General features: G+C 37.1%; 1 protein-coding gene across 1 annotated transcript in view; it reads left to right on the forward strand.

Moving 5' to 3' along the window:
• Window positions 1-22,270, forward strand: part of ADGRV1 (adhesion G protein-coupled receptor V1) — a 232,189-nt gene that overhangs the window by 168,432 nt on the left and 41,487 nt on the right. The window contains exons 83-85 of the mRNA XM_087715712.1: window positions 3,198-3,314; window positions 7,533-7,711; window positions 20,826-20,983. Of these exons, the coding sequence (XP_087571838.1) occupies window positions 3,198-3,314; window positions 7,533-7,711; window positions 20,826-20,983 (454 nt within the window). The remainder of the gene's footprint in view (window positions 1-3,197; window positions 3,315-7,532; window positions 7,712-20,825; window positions 20,984-22,270) is intronic.

A 22,270-nucleotide genomic window follows, 5' to 3' on the forward strand; every position in this document is an offset into this window, starting at 1 on the left:
TCATACAGTCAGCCAGATGTTCAGATTGGATTTGATATTTTTGTCTACCTATCAAATCTTTTCCAAGGACCTGAGATAGGCAGATCCGGATGTTTGATAGTGTTACAGATATCGTCCCAGGATGGAAGCCATTCTGAGTAAAACCACCTTTGGCAATTGACCGATGGTGAATTTGTCAATGACAATGGTAGTCAAGTGGTGCTCCAGTTGTTTTGGAATTGCACCCAAGACCCCTACTACTATTAATTCTATATTGCCTGCTTCTGCCACAGTCATTCTATTTCTATTTGTAGGTATTTGTATTTTATTATCTTCGCCAGTTCTTTCTCTTCTCTTCTGCTTTTTCCAGCTATTGCCACATTCATTATCCAGATTTTTATCAACTGGTATTATGTTTGTTATATGTTTTTGGTAAGAAACAGCAATGATTAAAATGAGGTTTGGTCAAAATACATTTTAATAATGTATTTTTTATTATTAAAGAGTGACACAAGTTAGTGATACTGCTGCTATATTTCAAGCCATTGTTAACGGAAACAGAAGCATTAAGGAGACTATTTTAATAAGCCAAATTCATGAAGTACAGTAGAAATTCATATGCTCCATGTTCCAAACCCAACATTAATCACAGTATGGTCTGGACATGCTGGTATTTCTGTCTTTATTTTAACTCTAAATAATAAAAATGAAATGAAAGCAATGCAGAGAGATCTGCAGTGTCTGAAAGTGTCTAAATTCACCAGTAGTGGCTCCTTAACTAATTTAGTTATTCACTTATTTTAATTTCCTACTATCTCCAAAAACTTCAGAACATTTTACAGTGACAAGTACAAAATACAAGATGGGAAATAAAAGAATACCTCATTGTCTCTATTCAAGAAACCCATCTAGTGGAAGCTGAGAATGTCTTTAATGGGAATTTAGGGATCTGCTGCCAATCATAAGAGATATTTGAGATCCAATATGGACCAATCAGAAGAGATATTTGAGATCCAATATGGACGACATTTCTATCTTCCATTGTATAAATAAGCGCTGCATATTTGGTAGAAATTTAGACTGGCAAGAAGATTCTATAATGAATTTTATCACAAGGAAAGTAGATGGAACAGCTTTTACTCTGTTTTACATAACTAGACAAATTCACTTTAATGCCTAGAGGAAAGGAATAATTTATAGCAGGAGATAGTATTCCAGATTAACAGAATCTAATTACTATTTTAGATAGGAGTAAGGTTACAATTTTAAATTCCCAGATTTGGGTTATTAACTTCAAGGCCTCAAAATGCTCCTTAGGATTTAGGATTTCAACTTTTTCTTCCATTTGTATTTTTAATTCAACCCAAAAAGGAGGGAAAATACCTTTTCCATAGTAGTATTGTTGGAAATAAAATCGGGTCTGGTTCCAAGCCAGGAGAAAGATGCTTGAAATAAAATGGAGGCAGGGAGTCTCTATGTTGAAGCCAAATACTAGTGACTGTGGCATGTTTCTGGGGTGGCTGATAAAATGGGATTGAGAGTAGATGGGCTTTTATACATTCTTTGGAACTTTGTGGTTGAGATGCCTGTTCCTGTGCAAGAATATGTCCTTCAATATTTTAATGGTTGTTGCCAGATTCCTATGGGGTCATGTAGAGGTCATGGCTGGCTCTACAGGCAAAAGGTGAAGTGCAAATCCTAGGTGTTCGTCTGAGCTAATCTTGTCAACTTTGGTCCCTTGCCTATTGTGTTGCTTATATGGAGTGTCTTTGCTTATGAATGGATTGGCCCCATTATATCTCCATTCCCAAAGACCAGCCTCTTCAAGCTTCTGCTTGAGGCTGTTTTCCTATGGCAAAATCTTTGTTAAGATTTTTCTCCGTTTCTCCTTTAGGGGAATATTCTATCCTGCCTCTTTTTAACATTAAGAATAAAAAATATCTTAATCTGAGGAGGGAAGGCTTCCTACAGTATGAACTTTGAAATGTTTTTTGCATTAAATATGTCTCTGATCATACTTTGAAGCATTTTGCTATTGGATACATAGCATTTCTGTTCCCATCTCTGAACCTTTGATGGAAATTACATCAGGGATGTTGCAGCTGTGTCCTTCGGTCTCTTTGGCCACAAACATGACCATTAGCTTTCACAGTCACTAGACGGCAACCTGTTAGAAAATCTGATGTTAAAACAGACAGAGGATATAGATACCCTTGTCAAAAGGGGAGGGGGGTGCTAAGTAATCTATTACATATGAAGGAAAGCAGAATGTAAGTGGGTTGGAACATTTTTTCTGTGCATTGCGTTGGTTCTTCAGACACAGCACAGGTAATCCTTGACTTACAATTGTTTGCTTAGCAAGTGTTTGAAGTCTCAACTGAAACAAAAAAAGAGATGACCTGGATCCAACATTCTGATGGTCGCCCCCCTGACAGTGACAGTGGCTTCAGTTGATACAAATAGAAAGACAATCAGAGCCACCAGAAAACAGTACTCAACAGCCCACTGGTTACTCCTCCAGATGCCTTTCTTTCCCATCTTCTAGTGACTCCTTTTGCAAGGCATGGTGGAGATGGAGGGAGGGAAGAGCGGGTTTCTCCTTGCCTGCCTTCATTCTCATGGTCCTGGCTCAACTGCTTGCCACCTCTCACAAGGACCTCAAACCCTCCTGGAGAGAAAGCTTGGAAACAAGGCTCAGCATGGGTGAGCATGCACCAGATGTTGGAGCTGGGAGCTGGAGGTGGCATGAGCAGATTAAGCAGAGCTGAAGCCTTGTCAGACCTTGGTACTTCTCTTCCTGGACAAATGCTTATGTCTGCGAGCCTAAAAAAAATCCACAGATGGGCTGACAGACCCTCAGAGGATCACAGCCTAAGAAACCCTGATTCAAGGTTCTATTGAGTAACACATTGTTTTTTGAAATGTTTCACTTAATAGATCCTGTAAAGATCCTTGGTAGCTTTACTTTAACAGAGTATATATCTGAGAGTTACTGAACATGGATAATCTAGCAGTCATGTATTTGCATAAATCATTCAGGCCAAAGTGCATAAAAATATTTAGTTCAAGAAAAAAGTTTAAAGTGTGGTATATGCATATTCAAAATAGTACGGTGGGGTGCTTGATTAATACATAGAATATTATGAATTGTGAATCTGATATCTTTCTTATCGTTGTGAATATATATTTAAACTAATGTCACTATAATTCTCTTCTAGATATCATTTCTGGCTTCAGCTTACACAAGTCAACAGCTCTCTGAAGAAAGTTGCTCTGCTTTGGGTTCAGTTACCCATTATCTCTACCTTTGTCAGTTCAGTTGGATGCTTATTCAGGTTAGTAAAAATTTTGTTTTTTAGTGCAGAAATTTGGATCTAATTCCAGAAAGGAACATCAGTGTTCAGGCAATGAAGAAAGAGCTTCTTGACAGTTCCTAGAAGGGCTGAGCCTTTTCCTAGGTTTATTAAGTTGCTGTCCTTTTGCTTTTGGCTAATATTCATTTAGCACATATTTATATTTAGGGGGGATATTTTTTTCTACAAAAAGAAGCATAAATGTTTCTTCTTCTCCTTCCTACCTCCTCCTCCTCATTCTCCTCCTCTTTATATCCCACCTTTGTTTTTTACAACTGAAAGTATCATATACGTATAATGGTACATATAATGGAATGGTACACACTGTATAACAGTGTGTGTGTGTGTGTGTGTGTGTGTGTGTGTGTGTGTGTGTGTGTGCGCAAAATACCATATATAATGTTCCTACTTCCTATTTTCACTGCAACCCTGGGAGTGACTGGTACAAAGTCATGCAGCTGGCTTTTATTCCTAAGGGAGAATTAGAGCTCACAGTCTTGTGGCTTTTAGTTCTGCATCTTAACCAATATACCAAGCTGCCTGTTGCCTATATACAGTGATGACTCCCACTGTAATCACAGTGTTTATTTCCTATTAACATATTAAATTGTTGCTGCTTCCTTACCTCAAACACATATTTTCCTCAGCCCTCATTAGATTGTAAAAATATAGAAGACTCTTTTCTTTTTAAAGGAGCAATTGGCAGATACAAAGAGTTGCCCAGGCTGTATCTACTGAACTCTTTGGATCTCAGTACTGGACATTTCTAAACAAACCCATTCTGCCTTCTGTATCCTCAATTTCCATATTGTTCTTAAGGAAACTGGCTGAATTTATCCATTTAACAACCAGAAGTCAACTTGAAGTTATGTTTACATTAAAATTCCCTGTAGCTAATGCTATATATAATCCTTTCCAAGGCTCAGGTTATTTGATGCTTTATTCCAGTTCTCCAATTAGCTTGCATAGTGGATTAATTTTTCTTTAGGTTATTAAAAAAGTTTAACCCAAATCTTTGGAAACTGATATAAGTAAATCTGTGATAAACAGAGAAAACTGTGTTGTAGTATGCTTAATATATGTAACACTTCATACAACAGTGATTAGTCAATATCATAAATTCTGTAACCCAAGTCGTAACAACATAACTATATGCTTTATATTTTGTAAATAGGATAGGTCCTTGCAATTCTGGGTATACTTTTTGCTCTTTCTTTTAAAAAATAAGGAGAATACAGATTACTAAACAATTCTGCAAGGACTCTATTGGATTTGTCTAGGATACTATTTGATAGTACTTCTCTACTGAGCCTTGGTATCCAGTCTTGAGAATTGATTGTATCTAGTTTATCCATGGTCTTATGCCTCATAACAGCTTATTCTGCTCTGTAATAGAGAAGATATTAATTACATTCCAGCTTCAAGGGTTGATTGCACAGCTAGTTGTTTTTTTGAGTCTTCTTCACTATGGACTATAATGTGTAATTGGTCTATTTGAACTTCCCTTTAATTACGTTAAGTGTTGAGTTACAAGCTGTTTCTCAGTTATTGAAATTGCAGATCTTCTGTCCAGTGGAGGGTTTCACATTTTGTTACCACCAGTTTGCCGCACCCACGACTGCTCACTTCACAGATGCATGCACCCAGCCTTCTGCACATACGCATGGCCTTCTGCATATGCACTTTGCTCACCTGCACACCTTCCATGCATGTGCCCATCCTCAAAAATGTGCCTAAATAGGACAGCATAGAGCAGGGGTGAGTGGGCGGGGACAGGTCATCTGTGATTTACACTACCGCTTCAGGTGAACTGGTCCAAACTGGCTGAATACCACCTCTGCTTCTGTCCATCCATACTTTTACATTCCTTTCATTTATTCCCCCTTATTAGGTCTTCTCTTGTAGTAGTATTCCATCAATCCCAGCGTCTCTTGTCTTATCCATGAATGATGTGTTTCACTTGTCCAATTATTATCAGATTTTCCTGGTTCCTCAACATCTGATGTGAACTTTGTCCATCTTTGCACTTCAAATAAAGTACAAGTTATTTCTGATTTACTCCTCAGCAAACTAGAAATTTCTGCATGAGCTAATTCTTCTAGCAGCTAGGATACTGGCTGTACCTTTTTGTGTCCACACAACTGGTTGTTATTATTACACCATAGCAACAGAAAAATATTGCTAAAGTTAGATCTGCTGTTTGTATTTGATCTATTTAACTCTAGAATACTAAAAGATGAGCGGTGTATATTTATCAAGATTAAAAAATGACATTACATATCAGGAATGTACATACAGAAAATAGCAAACAAACCAAACTCACAAAGTTTGCAAGGTCCAGTTGTGTCTGTATTATCATTTATGCAATAAGAGATAAGATGATACGTAACAGTGATTAAACAATTACAGAAAACAAGGGTAAGGACACATAGTACCAGTTCTTAGAAAATTGCATGGCTAAAAACACTTGTTCTAAGAGGTGGAATTAATGGGATCATAGCTCTTTCACTAAATAGAATGACAAAAATAAATTTCAGGATTCATCTGTCTGTAGCTGAAGCATGGCCTAGTTTTATTACAAGGTCATGCAGTAAGAAGATGCATTCTACCTAGCACTTTGTTCTTTTAATGTCACAAAAAGAAAGCAACCTAGTTATAAAATGAATGCAGGGCACAGAAAACTTCATAGGCTTATTAAAATGATGAGCTGCTAATAAATACATATGTGCATGCAAACATATACCCACTCTCACACACTCACAGTATGTTATTTAAAATGTCCACTACATCAGCTATCCTTGATTGTATTAAGAAAATGTGTAGCCATTAATTTCCTTCTCTGACCTTTCCAAATGTTTGCCAAGGTACATTTAAACAATTGCCTATTTATCACTAAATGCTGAATTCTTGTGAGGCATGAGCTGGATAAATTTTTAGATCATTTTAAAGTTAATGTATTGGGAATAAATTCAATGTGATTTAATACAATGCTTACAAATGGTTCATTTAGGAGAGGAAAAGATTTGGGCTTCAAAAGTTTTGGGGTTACTTTACCACCAGTGATTGCTACATAAATTCATGATGATGATGATGATGATAATGAAGATGATGTAATGTCTAGCAGAAGACTTTTTTTAGCAGCTGTCAAGTATTGGCGTTGTTTCATTTTATCTAAAAGCACTATACAAATATGTTTAATGATATGGGCACTGATGTAATCAGCAGTTCGATATGTGATTCAGAATAGCCCTTACATATTCCAGTCTGACAAATGAAGACAGTCTGTTTTGCATGTTTTGCACATTAACTGCTAATTCTGCAATTCAGGTGACAGGGATAAAAATTAAACAATACATTTCTGTTTGTCTGATCAAAATTAGTCTTGCTCTTTTTTTACACTGTGTTGCACACGCATAAAACTGTCATCTTATCCAGAGCCTGCAGCCCAGCACAAGTGTCTTCAGCAGATGGCTATCAACCCTGCAATGAGTGGGGGTCTAGCCTCTCATTATTGAGTGATGCCTTTGGGTTCATGAACATTTTTTCCTTGTTAAAATATTTTTCTTAATGTTCATTCAGAACGAATCTATATTTGTTTTGATTTTTGACATTCATACATCTCTGTTTCTCTGGAAACCTGAGGCAACTTATAAGAAGGGAGGGAAGGTTTCTCTCTTCATTTTATATCTCTTTTGCAGTTCTGTGAGGATGTATTGAAGAGGTACCTGACCCAAAGTGGTGACTTGAACTTATTTCTCCTGGGATCTAATATTTTATCTGTTGTACATACTGCCTTTTGGTTTAATCTATGTCAACCACTTTTATACAGTAGAGGCAGGCCCAAGGATATTTATATTTGATACCAACTGGTTGCAAATATAGGTTGCCACTCTTAGACTTTTTTTTTTTTTTAACAATAAAAACATCAGTAACTGACCTTAAACTTACTTGGGATAAGCATACATCCAACATCTGACAAAAATTAAAAAAATAATTAAAATAATTAATTAAAAAGAAAACAAAAACAGCAAGGAAAAAACTCTAAGGACAGACTCAATGGACCACTAGGTTTTTTTCTGCTGTCAGTTTTCTGTCACTAATTGGGTTGGATATTGGCATAAGTATATTGCTAAAAAGTTGTTACAGAACTGTTATTAAAATACTATTAAGCATATTGATTGGTTCTCTGTTATTCCCTAGGCTGTTAATTTTTGGTATATCTTGGTGATGAACAATGAACACACAGAACGGCGTTATCTAATTTTTTTTCTTTTGGGTTGGGGTCTTCCAGCCCTTGTTGTGATACTATTACTAATTATCCTGCGAGGAATCTATCATCATAACGTACCACAGATTTATGGCCTGATTCACAATGACCTGTAAGTAAACACATTTATTTGTTTATTTATTAAATTTATATGCTGCCTATCTCACCTGGAGGTGACATACATAATACATGTATAGTTAAACTACAAATCTCTTCACCTTACATAGCTAAACTAGCTTAGAGAAAGCCAATTTTAAGAATCATTCTCGTTTCCTTTCCTGTATTTGATACGAGTCGATTACATGACATTCTGCTCATCAAATTTAATAAAGCAGAAGAGAAATAATGGCAGTGTGAATAATATTGAATGACAGGAGTCATTTATAAATGAATCTTCTTCATAACTATAGACATTTGTAGAATTCTAAGGCCTACTCAAATGCAATTTAGAAAACATGACAAATGGCCACTGTCAGAAAATTCTTCATGTCCATATAGAAAAATTGAAGTATTATAAATAGGGATGTGGCTGTACTTCCAATACGAAGCAGAAAATATTATTTGGAGGAAGTGGGTTCATTCCACCACCAATTGCATCTTTTCCTGTATGGTCCATATAGATGCTCATTTGAGTAAAAACAGGTATTGATTGAATGTGGCAAGATACTTTGGACTTCTTGTTGGAACACTGTTGGTACCTGCTTAAATGAACAAGTTAAACAGTACTTAGGTTATAATATTTTGCAGCTTTCTGGCATCGCTTAACAAAAATATCACTGGGCAGTCAGTCAGACCTATCATAAACGTTCAGGAAGACTTAAAGACAAAATTAACTAATGCTCAACTGTCATATCATATATCTTAAAAATTATTGAATACTCAAAGTGTCTTAGATACATAGAAATGCATTTTTTTGTTATTTGTCAAAATTGTAAGACATTATTATAGGATTTTCTGCTATATTTTAAAGGAATATATTTTCTGATTTTGCATGTTACCTGTTATGGTAGAGTTTCTAGGCAAAGCAAAACATACACCCAAATCATGTACAAAAAAGTTTCTTAATGTTGTTTACTTTCAGATGTGTGGACTTCAACTCCCAGAATTTCTCTGTCAGCAATGCTGGCTGAGGAATTCTGGGAGCTGAAGTGCACATGTCTGAAAGTGACCAAATTTGAAAAAGACTGATGTACACCAAAAGTGGATCACTGAAATGCAATGCATTGTGAGTTTGATTTATGTTGAAATAAAAATGTGCTTAATACATATTCATTTTTGGACACCCTGACTTTATTTTGCAAACTGCTTTTTTCCTTGAAGGCATAGCATATAGTTGTTTAGTATTATTTGTTGTCCAGTTGTTTAATGTTATTGACAGTGGAATTAATGACAAATAGTGCCAAGCGTGAATCTCCTTGAAAGTTTCCTTTCTTGATATTAACCTCCTCCAGTCTATCACCATGACCAGCAACTGTGTCTTCCATTGTGCCATTGCATAAAGTTTCTAATGTTTCAAATTGACTCCTGATATTTCTAGGAACTTGGTTGTCCAATCATGTGGCAGGGAGTTAAATGCTTTCTTGTAATCAATCCAAGCTGTATTAAAGTTGGGCTTCCTTTTCTTGCAGTTTGCCAAAATTATCTTATCAATTAAGAGCTAATCATGTGTTCCTTTGTTGCTTGGGCAGTTTCCTTTCTACAAATGGAAAGAGCTTGTTTTCAGTTAAATGCTATTGGGCTGCATCAGCTACCACACCCATTAGGAATCTCATCTTCTGGGATATTTTATGTCTTTCCCAGTGATGTGTGCAATTCTGTATATATATTTTACAATAATTCTGTAATTATGTTTAAACAGTACATTTTAAGCAAAAGAAAAATTCCTTTTACAGAAAAAAATCCAATACAAACAAAAACATAATTTGCCTATTTAATCCACCCATTAATTTTAATGGGTGCCTGAACATGGTGGCAACAACCATGACTAAAGCCTAGAATGAAGTGGCTCCGAATTCTGATTCACTAAAAGTATTCCCAGTGATAGAACTAACAGAAGTTGCACCTGTTGCCTTTCCCTTGTTTAGTAAAGGAAAGTAGTGGTGTTTTTATTTTAGGCACCCCATCCCATCCTATCCTATCCTAAATGAAAGGCAAAGGAAAAAAAATTCTACGTTGGATAGTAACAATGGAATAACAGAAAAAGAAACAACTAAAATTGAGTAAAACATAAATAAAAATGTTGTAGGAAAACTCTCTTGCAAGAGAGTCTCTGCTTCCCTTCTATTTATTTCCACAACAAATTACCATTATATAAATACATATGTGTGTTTGTTGGATGTGTGTATATTACCTTAAACATTATGGGGTAGTAACTATCTGAATCCTTTCATCTATTATTGTTATTGGTCATAATATTCTTCCTAAAAAGTGTATTTCAATTGTGTATATTCACCCTGCTGCATAGTACATATGGGAGTCATTCTTGTTCATGTTTTCCAATTTTAATTTCCTAGTCTGTTTATGGTGTTCCAAATTTGTTCTTACAGTACTGTCAGTATATAATGTATATCTTGGTAAATTGTGACATTTTTATATCAGTACTATGGCTTTCTCACCTACGTATACATTTTCATGAGGGCAGTATTATCTTCTGGATTTCCTATTTTTTTATAGCACATTTCGCAGCTTGTCTTAAATGCCACAATTGAAGGCTTTTCTCTAATCAGTGACTTATTAGTGACATATTGACTTATTTTTACGCCAGCAATAATGTACTGTGTTCCCCTGTGTGTTGCTTGGAGAATCTAACCATGGATTTTGTTTGTCTGCCGGGTGTCTGAGTTATTTTAGATTCTTTGGCCATGCCTCCTAGGCTTGACTGCCTCCAGTTTCTCAACTCAGTCAAGCCCATAAGGTGTGACTTAGATCTCTCTCAGTCATGAGCAGAGAAAGAGAAACAAAAAAAATAGTGTTTTTTTCTTGTATTTGACATTTATCTTCAGAACAGCATTGCAGGCTAGGCACTGAGGGGGCGAGCAGTCGCATTGTAGCTGCTGAAATGCCCACCTGAAGGCAATAGCATTGCCTTCCCTTCAGAGGCCCATTTCAGCCACTGATTGACTGTTCCATGATTGTGGCAGTGCTCCTTTGAAGCCGCGGCAAGCCACAGCAGCACACGCTGGCCTCCAATGATCCGAATCGGCTTCGGAGGTGATCAAGGAATGTGGAATTGCTCCAGGCTGTAGCCAACTCAGGGAACTAGCTCAGCTTCGTGCCTGGAGCAGTTCCTGCCATCATTGCTTTTCATTCGCGCCATAATCGCAGCCACCATTTTGTGTGCTTCTGCACCAGCACCATTTTACAAGCCCAGGCCTTCATGGTTCCTGACAGACCTGCATTTACCGGCCTTTTCAAACCAACTCTTTTTAAATCCGTTCTTTACAAGGCCATGTCCATTACAAACTTGGATCTGAAGAGCGGCTATTCAGAACCACCCAAGGAATGGAAGGGCAAGTGTGATAGCTTGTTCATTGAACCACCAGCTGAACCTGAAGTGGTCCCTGCTCCTCAGTTATTTATTGACATGGTCCAACACCAATTGTCACAGCCTGGTTCCATCACAGCTCCCATTGTAAGTGGCAAGAGTCTGTATTCCATGGGACCTGACCTGGAGACTCTTCTCCAATGGCCCAAGGTATATCCCCCAGTGGCCATTCTCACGTCTTCTGCTCTCATTCCCTCAGATCTTATGGAGGGGATGAAGGTAGAAGACAAGAAGGCAGAGACTTCATTCCGCAAAATTCACCAGGCCTCGGCTTGAGCTATCAAAGCAGCCACCTCGGCTTCATTTTTTAACAGAGCCACACTCATGTGGCTTTGCCAGCTCTTAGATAAGATTCCTCCTGAAGATACCAGGCTCCGCCAAGATTTAAATAAGGTAGTGGCAGCCACCAAATATTCGGCTCGATGCGGCCAAGTTCGCATCTTCAGACTTAGCAGCCAATGTTACATCACATGGCTCTGTCATTGGCAGGCAGACATGCAGTCCAAATGGCGCCTAGCCTCAGCTCCTTTAAAGGGTACAAACTCTTTGGTGAGGCTCTTGACCCAGTCCTGGTAGAGACCAAAGACAAGAAAAAGGTCCTTCCTTTTATTCAAAAGTGGACAGACCACAGGGTCTCTCCCTATTCACATAAACAGCCCTTTCTACTGGCTGAATCTGGATTCCCTGCTCCCCAGATTCAGCAACCTTATTCCCAAGGGGAAGATAGATACCAGGACAGGAGTGCTTTCAGAAACAGGGGCAGGCAACAGCCTTATGTCAGATGACTTTTCTGCGGGGCTGGACTTATGCCCTTCCAGACAGCCAAGTGACTCCCTACTCACTCTGTCCATTGGTGGTCGCTTACAAGTCTTCCTCCCCCAGTGGAAGGAGACAACTACAGATGCTTCGGTGTTACAGACAGTGAGGCTAGGTGACACAATAGAATTCCTGTCTCCTCCTTCCTGCCACTTCTTAAGTTGCCCTACCCCAAGGATTCCTCCAAGAGGAAGTGCATAGAAGTCGAGACTCGCCATCTCCTACAGATTAGGACAATACAATGGTGTCTTCAACTGGATCTCTTTCTGACAGATTCAGCCGACCATGAGTACACCTGTTCACCTGACCAGAAAATGCTCATCTCCTAAGATTTTTCTCCAGGTTCCCGACACCGGGAGTAGAAGGAACAGACACTCTCCACAGTCCATGGCCACAGGGCCTACTGTATGCCTTTCCCCCTTTTGCCTTCATCCCATGGGTGGTTAGGACAATTTTCACAGAGGAAGTGGAGGTCCTGCTGGTCACTCCGTACTGGCTCAGATGCCCATGGTTTACAGACTTGATCAGCCTCTCAGTCTCCCGTCCATGGCAGATACACCAGAACAGGATCTCTCTCAGCCGGGGGTGCTGGTTCACCCAGAACCCCAGTGGTTCCTGCTAACCATCTGGCTTTTGAGAGGGATATCCTGAGAAAGGGGAAATTATTCAGACGAGTCATCCAGACCATCCAACCCTTGAGGCATGACTCTACGAACCGGATTTATGACGTGAACTGGGCCGTGTTCTGCAGATGGTGCTCTACCATCCCTATCTATCCCATCCTGGCCTCTGTTCCTCAGGTGTTTGAATTCAACATGGACTCTACAAGGGGCTCACCCTAAACATGCTCCCAACGCAGGTCGCCGCTTTGTCCATTATTCTAAGGACTGAATCCAATCACACCCTATCTCAACATCCAAGGGTATGTAGCTTCCTCCGGGGTGCATCGAACTTGCAATCACCAGTCATTCAGTGCTATCCCACATGGGATCTTCCTCTGGTCTTATATGCTCTCTTTAATCCACCATTAAAGACAACATTTCTTTGTCTTCTGACACTTAAGGTTGCCTTCCTTGTGGCTGTCACCCCACAAGGCGAATCTCAGAAGTGATGGCTCTTTCTATTCGAGATAACTTGTGTATCATTTGTCAAGACAGGGTCATCCTCAGGCTGGACCCATCGTTCATTCCTAAAGTGAATACAAATTTTCACAGATCTCATGAGGTCATCTTACCTGATTTTTGTCCCAACACCAGAAATCCCACTGAAAAACGGTGGCATAAATTAAATGTCAGAAGGGCGAACCACCACTACATGAAGAGGACAGCTTCCTTCCATCGAACTTAATCATTCTGGGTTTCCTTCCAGCCCACTTCAATGGGCAAAAAAGTGTCTCTTTATACTATCGGCAGATGGCTGTGGGGCCTGTATTGCGCTGGCCTATGAACATCAATCCAGACAGGTTCCAGGCTGGATTATGGCTCATTCCACACACAGCGCAGCTACTACAGCCACCCGAGCTACTCAAGCATCAGTGGAGGAGATTTGTAGGGCCGCTACTTGGGCCTCTCCATCACCATTCATCAAGAATTATAAGCTGGACTCGTTTGTCTTGGCTGAGGCATCATTTGGGCGGAGAGTCCTACACAAGATTCACAAAGTAGACAGGGCCCTGGACCATCAATTCCTATATCCTTCTTTTTTAAAGACTGGAGTACTGGATGGAGTGTTCATCTTCTATCTTCATGATTTAGCTTTAAAATAAAAGACCGGGGGGAAAGCCTATTCTAAAGTAAATAAAGATAATTAAGTGCTCTTTTTCTTTTGATAAATATTTATGAAACTAATTTGGGTAGCTGTTTTTGCTTGCTTCCTAAATCTGAAGCAAAATTGTCAGGGATGAATAGATGGATGGATGGATTGATTGGTAGACAGACAGAATAAAAGATTGGTATCAGAATCAGAGCTTTTACACGTAGTTGGATTTCTATTGCAGTAAAAAAGGTATTCTTTCATAAAAACAATTAAAATCAAATGATTTTATGGGCAGACATGCTAAACTCAAAAGGTTTTTTTTTGAATAAATAAATCATCCAGCATTATACTATTCAGATCAACGCTCTTGAGCAATTGATATGGTACATCTGAGAACTGTTTGTTTTGACTCATAAAGCTGCTGGCACTCAGAACAGAAAATAGTTTAAAGAAAATCCCCTTTTCGTGCTGTATTAGCATTTAAAGGGCTTTCCAGGATTTGCAAACACATTTCAGAGAAGAGAAAGAAAAACAACAATCTCTAAACAATAACCAAGGGAAATCCAGATGATCTGGTGCAATTTGGTTTTTCTTTTTCTTTCATTTAAAAATAGATCTATAGAGGAAGATTTATTAAATGAATTGCACGGTTTCATACCCAGTGAATTTTATATTCTAACTTTCTATTTTAAAAAAAATTATGAAGTGTTATTTTTGAATTTGGAGATACCTTTTGGTTATAAAAGTACCTGCCATATGCATTATCTTCAGTTTCCAAATAGTGCAGCTGTATATAATATATGTTTATGTTATTCCATTATATTTCAGAACTGAAAAGTAACACAGTGTCAACCTGCTCCAGAGACCAACAGTGATAGAATGAGAGGCAGATTTAGTTCCCTGGCCCATAAAACATAATGGTAAAGTCTTCAGGTTCCATAATTTGAGACAAGTGATCAGATCAAAGTAGGGAAGGATAGGAATGGTTAGTCCAAGGAAGTCCAAGAAGTTCACTATATTTAAGGCCAAGAACTTCATTATGCTTGTTTTAAGCATTGCATTTAAACAGCAATTATGGTATATAAGATAATGTTTGATTGATTTCCAAGCATCCTGGATTTAATTCCTTTTCCTGGACAAGTCAATTATGCTATCAACTAACCTCAAGGTAGAATAGAATCCAGGTAGACATTGGTAGATAGAAGATCTTTATTTGGGGATTCAAATTAATCCCATCATTAGGAATAGCAGGGATAACTGTTCCATCTATATGACCTCTTCAAGAATTGGAACACTTATCTAGGAAGGCTGCCTATGTAGAAAGGGCTTCCCAGGACAGAGATTTATCACCAGCTTGTGGAGGGTATTAAGGACAGCAGTGGAAGGAGCTGATTAAATCTTCTGTACATAGAACAACTATATTGTTCTTGATTTGTTTTTCCTGAACCCACTTAATAAACTACATGGGAATACTGAGGAAAATGAGAATGACCCAGTGATGGTGACAGCATAGCAGGGTCATTATTCACACAGACTAGTATTCAGATGCCTAGTGAAAGTTCTTTAGGGTAGCCATTGCTTTTGTCAAGAACCACCATAGACCACCTGCATGAGGAGCACAGAGTTGAGGCCAATTGTAGACATAGCTTCTTTTCTTTTTATAATTTTCTTTTCACCCCTTCTCTTCATTATTTCTTTCTTCTGCATCATTGCAGTCCACTGGATCGAACACTCTACCCAATCCTCTAAATATAAGCAAACATCTTTGAAAAGGTTCTTGGTTGCCTAATCCTAGTATAGATACATTGAAATTGCTTATAATTGATGATTATGCTTAGAATTGTTTTAAGTTTGGAATGAGGAAACTGTGTCCCCCGCCCTGAATTACAGCATCCAGAACTTATAGCTCCCTCGCCATCCTATGGAGGGTACCCCAAGCTACTCTCCTCCAGCATAGGAATTTGCCATGATTACTGCAAATTTGGGGAATATTTATTCCAAATATCCTGTGGATATCAGTTTGAAAAATGCTAGTCTAATTAATTGCATTTTCAACTCAATCATCAGTTAATTAATTTGACCTTGGGAATCTCCCTTCCTCAATACTGTAAACCAAGCATTAAAATGTTACCTAAAAAAATCAAAGTATCAAGGGAATTTCATATATGTGTTTTATTAACTGGTTTTGTTCTGTCAAGAATATTCAGGTTTTATCTTCTGTCTGCATTAAAATATATTGATATGTAAGTTTAGTTCAAAGATCTTGACTAACAACATATAATATTTTACTTTGCTTCTGGGCTTGAAACAAGTCCTTGCAAAGCACTGGTTTTAGTCCTATAATTTTGGAATAAACAATTGATAAGAAAAATGGGAAACTCCAAGATGGAATTTTGCTAATTTCTTTCTTTTTTACTTTCTAGAACCTGCCTTATGAGTTTTAAGTAAAAAAGCAGTGCACACATTTTAGCTATAACAAATATATTGCTCTTTAACTACTTTGAAGGTTTTTCAGGGCAATTTATATTTTCCCAGGGGAGTATCAGATCCCTACTGGTATCATAACCACATTAGGTGAAATTTCTAGTCCCATAAATTTGAAATGTAGGCAAAGTTATGTACTTTTATTGCCAAAGCAAATACATAAGCTCTGTTCATACAAACTGTTGTACACTGAGGATCAGGAATTTTCTGCCATTCACTAGCCATCATTGCTGGTACAAACTCTGCAATCATGCAAACTTAATATTTTCATCTGAAAGTTGAGTCATGGCAACCTGACTTTTTTCATTTGAAACATCTTGCTGCTTATCCAAGTAGCTTCTTCAGTCTGACACAATACTTCATCAACATAATACTTTTATCTGTTCACTGTTTTTCTTTGCGAACAGGAGCACACGTCACAGAATCTTTTGGTTCAGAAAGTTCAAAGATAAAATGGGGAAGGAATTGTTGATCTGTCTGGCAGTAACTATTGGTCATTATATTATTCAATACCTGTCCATAAGATAAATGGCTAATCTTTGGTGATTACTTGAGGAAGAATAACTCTTGGTAATTATAGTAATCAAACTCAATTTGGGGAAACACGATGGCATTAGCTAGCCTGACAAATGTTTGATATCTGCACAGTTCTTCTGAGAGCAAGCAAACATCTACAATTTTTTTATTGTGTTCACAAATAAAAAGTTGTAATTAATCTAATTGCTAATAAACTTTTATGATTTTAGCTGGCATTACTTTGTCTTTGATTTAGATGTTAGCTTGTTTGTTCTACAGGTACGGGCACAGTGGTAGCTGCTAAAAATGAAAGTGGAAGTTTTATCAAACATTTGTATGAATATTTGTATTAGCATTTGTTCAACAATACTATGCAGCATAAACAGCCAATAAGAAAAGTTGGTTGATCAATCCGTATTTCCTCCCTCTCAGTTGGAAAAAGAAGCAGATGTAGTTCTTTTGATAAGACGACTGTGATTTAGGTCTCTACAGCAATCTTTAAATGGAAGATTTTAGATTATTTACAGTTGAACAAAAACTATTGTATTGCATTCTCAGATAGTATATTGTAAAACATATTGTGACAATTGTTTTAACACTCTTGTCTATGTGAATTCACTAAGTATAACAATAAACCTACTTTCATATTATCAAACTGTTCTTAAAACAGAATACCCAAAACTTTGATAATTCTACAGAAAATATTACATCCTAAACAGCTCCCAACATTTATATGCGGTCAGCAAAAACCAAAACAAACAGACACTCAAATAACATTTACTTATAAGTTGTCACCGCTCCTCATTGAGCAGCACAATCAGGTCAGAGATTTGGCATGCAGTGGGAGAAATATGCAACTAACATTGCAAATAGGAAGGAAAGGCCCACGCAGGAATAGGAGATAAGGGTTGAAAATAGTCATGCGCACACATTGGACTGAAAGCAGGATATGCATAGAGACACAATATATGACGGATCCAATAGAGCCCCATCCTGGAGTATATATATAGTCACAGTGACAGCTGCCAAGAGTATCAACATAATCTGGTTTTTCTTTCAATCATTAGCACTACCTGTTATTAAACACCACCTAAACTTTAGGGTGCAATAAATTCATAATATAATCTGTGTAAACAATATGCTGGATATTTCACAGAGAGGAAATTAATAATTGCCTGAAGAATATTTGGACATAATAATTCTCTTTTTTTGGTGTTTCAGCCAAAACAGCATAGACTCATAGTCAATATATTTGCAATAATAAAAATGTCTTGTGCTTATCCACATTCTATTTTTGTATGCCCAACAAAATGGCAACATTATAGTACTATGAAGCTTGCTATATTCCCTGCACTGCAGAGGTATGGTAATACAAATTCTTGCAGATGAAAGCTTGGTTTCCATAGATGACTACTAAACTTGATCTTCCACGTTCCTTCCTTCTTTCTAAAATGTTTCATTCACACGTATGCTCAGTATATTTTTCATGTGCACAAAGTAATAGTTTTTGACAGTTATATACAGTCCATTGAGACTTAAGATTAATAGAGAAAAATAGAACATTAACTTAGGTCACTTTCATAAGAGAATTCATTATCATCTATTAAATAATTCTGGTAAGTGATGTGAATCCTATGGAGACCTCTGAACTTAGCACTTGCTAAAAAAAAACCTGGCTTTTCCAATCCTGGAGATAAGTCTGCTCAGCATGGCTGGCTGCCTTTGGAATACAGTGCTTAGTTTTCAGAAAGCTGTAAAACTGTGGCTATTTGGGAAGAAACTTGAGTACATAAGAACTAATGAGCCCACTAATGGTTTTGACCCTGCTTAATCTTTAATTTTTTATGTTAGCTTAACTTCATTATAATTTACTATTTTCTAACTTACATGTAATGCACTTTTAAGTTATTATTATTTATTCTGCTAACTGTTATCCAGCCAACATACTCAAATAGGCAGGATACAAATCCCATAACTAAATAAAGATTCAGAGCACTACAAGTTTCCTTCTCTCCCATAAGGCATTCCCAGTCATAATATATAACTCACTGCCAAGATAGCTCAGACCCTTCTATGCAATAGGTAGATGACTTGTGGATGATTTGTACATTTAATTAGTAATTTGTATCTGCGTTTTCTCATATTCTTGCATTCTAAAAATAGTAAGGTTGGCAGATGCACACTGTATTTTTTACAATAGTAATTTATGCTATAAATCAACTCTCTTCACAATAAATCAGTTTAGAAATGAAAGGACAAAAGATAGAAACCTTCACAATGTTTTATTAACCAGTACAGAACTAGAATTTTAGGTATACTCATTGGAAATAGTAAAGATGACACTGGTAATGATAGTTAATTTTAAAACCTGCTTATAAATATTCAATCTTAATCTTCAAGAACGATAAATTCTGGTAATTGTGCATTTCCATAAAAGTGTGGATAGACAGAAATTAATTGTACAAGAGAAGCATCTTGATAGTAGTTTTGAATGGACATACAGTATTTGTTCTTGCGGAGTCCCAATTACAAATAGTCCTTGATTTACAACTTTTTGCTTAGCAATCATTCAAAATGACAATGCCCACTGAAAAAATTTACTTACAGCTAGTTCTTGCACTTATGACAGTCACAGCATCCCCATGATCACATGATCAAAATTAGGGTGGTTGGCAACTGTCATGTATTTACGATGGTTTTACAGCATCCCAGAGTCATATGATTGCCATTTTCAACCTTCCCAAGTCAATGGGAGAAGGCAAATTTACTTAATGACTGCATGATTCATTTAACAACTGTAGTGATTCACTGTACCCATGGCCAAAAAGGTCGTAAAATTGTGTGCAACTCACTTAAAAATAGCTTAGTTTCACTGCTTAGCTTCACTGCAAAAGGCAACTGGACTTCCTTGGTTTTTTCTTTGAAAACATTTCATTTCTCATCCAGGAAGCTTCCTAGGTTCTCTTTTCAGAACTAAAGGAGCTTCTTGGATAAGAAGAAAAATCAAGAAAATCCAGTTGCCTTTTGAAAAAGCACCCTTGGGACAACCATGACTTGGATGATTGAGAATCTCCATAGACATTTGTCCTAATTGTAGTTGTAAGTCAAGCTTTTACTGATCATATAGTATTTCTCATTTTTAGTCAGAATTGACCAATGGGGAGATATTCCTGAACATTTTGTGGAGATTCAACATTTTTTTTAATCTAATGAATGTAGAAAAGGGCAACAGTGGGGATGCTAGAATATGCCAATGGCTTTTTTTTTCTGATTTGAAAAAAAGTGAATATAAAACAATTGGCTATTGAAGTTGGTAAGGAGCAGAAGTTTATAGACCTACACTGGAGTTAAAAAAAAACCTGCTCAATACCCAATTCAGTCCAAAAGTTCTTTAAATACAATTAAGTTTTGTGAACCAAATAAAGTTGCTATTGACATTCTATATTTTAACTACATAAATAAAACTTCACAGTATTCTGGTAAAGTAATCAAACAGTATGTTTTTCTTGGGCTGTCAGTTCTCATTTATTTACATCAAAAGAACCCACCGTAATTGGGCTTACATGAGGCAAGTATTAATAGATTTCAGCTTTGGTTTCTGAATGGGTGAGGTCTAGCCCTATTCACTTCTCCAACTGAAAAAGGAAAAATAGTGGGAGGAAAGTTATTACAAAAGGAAACCCACAGTTGTTTTATCCAAAATGGAAACTTTTATTATATGCCAATCATTTTTTGTTTTATATATGTTTTTAAAGAAATTCTGACTGTGTTAACTGATGATAAATGTACAAAAATGCATATTCTTTTAATAGTGCTACTAAATTAGATAAATATACATGTAGAAGGGTGTTTTTTTTTGAGTGAGTAGCTTTTTTCTATTTGGGAAAACTGCATTTGTAAAAACTTTTATTATACTTAAAAACATTTAATCCCATTTTGACAATTGCTGTCCCTTATAAATTCAAGATATATGAGATGATTAAATGTCATTTGAATTTCCTTTTTACTCTTGAAAATCATATGGTTAAACAACATGTGTGGGTAACTTCCACACTCTAGTCAAAGTTCCTATAATACTTGATAATGACTCTGTTTTCTTTTTCCCTTTCAGGTGCTTCATTCCAAATATTTATGCAGCCCTTTTTACTGCTGCCCTGGTACCACTAGTATGCCTGGTGGTAGTGTTTGTGGTGTTCATCCATGTTTATCAAGTGACACCCCAGTGGAAAGCTTATGATGATGTATTTAGAGGAAGAACCAATGCAGCAGGTATGAAATGTGAACGATATTGAATGAACCCAACAACTTCTATTTCTCTAAGTTTTAGGCCCTCTAAATATATTGCCTTTTCATACTTTCAATAATGCTATGTTGAGTAATGCAAAAATGTAACTGATGAGATATTTTGGCCTGCAGGTGTAGCAACACACAATGATTTATCAGTTGAATTTCCATCCACCCTTCTATGGAAAAGGTTTCTGCTTATTTCCATTGTGAAAAATAGAACTAAAGTAAGACCCATCAATACATATATCTTGACCTTGACCAATGAAAATTGACAAGAGCTAAGATTGTCAAGACTTTTCTAAATTGATTGACTTTAAGGAAAGTACGGTTAAAGGAGAACTAAGAACGCATTAAGTAGATTTCTGTTGACTTATTTATGCTGCATAAGTTACAATGAACGGATTAACCTTACTACACAGAAGAAGAACTTCAAGCCTGAATTAAAGGTTCAAGGTAGTTTGCACATTTGTGTTGGAAAACATTTGCAGAAAGCAAATGTCTTCCAAAGGGAGAGATTGAAACCTCTCTGAGGCATATAAAATTGAATTTGTGCATTTTACACTAGCACAAATTGAAAAATAAAGGTTCCAAAGGAGGACTCTTTTTTAAAAAAAAAAACCTATCTAATCTGGCATAAAAGTACCTTAAAACAGTGCTTCTCAACCTTGACCACTTTAAGATGTGTAGACTTCAACTCCCAGAATTCCCAAGCATGGCTAAAACTCTCAGGATTCCCCAGCTAGTCCGCACGTTTAAAGGATTGGGAAACATTGCCTCAAACTTTCTTGCAAGTCAGTCATATCTGTCTGCTCTGCATGGCAGCCCTTCTCCAGATATTCAGCAGAGCATTTGTCCTGCAGGGCTACCCAAAAAGCCTTTTCCTTATAAAGCATGCCTAAAATAGTCTTATATAAAACCTCCCAATCATCACAAAGCATATTTTGACTAGCACTTTGCAAAAAATAAAAATAAAGAAATAAAACAAAAACTGCTCCTAGACAAGATACACTTTCAATCTAAATCCATGCAGAATCTTTCTCTAGATGCCTATGCTAGACCAATATAAAAGCATGTGATGATTCACAGCTGTCAGAGGTTTTCTGGAGATGGATTGAAAATAGCCCTTTGGGTTGCATTTAGAAAACAATAGGAAGTCAGTGTAGATGCTGGAGCGATATGAGTGACTGTTCTCACATGGAGAACAGGTGGAAGGAAGGGGAGGATGGCTGCAGTGTTTGATAGAGGACACCTGTTGGGTTTGAATGTCAC

The sequence above is a fragment of the Thamnophis sirtalis genome, unplaced genomic scaffold (assembly GCF_051295495.1).
Source record: "Thamnophis sirtalis isolate CommonGarterSnake01/CBP01778 unplaced genomic scaffold, rThaSir2_p1.2 scaffold_5, whole genome shotgun sequence".
Classification (NCBI taxonomy): domain Eukaryota; kingdom Metazoa; phylum Chordata; class Lepidosauria; order Squamata; family Natricidae; genus Thamnophis; species Thamnophis sirtalis.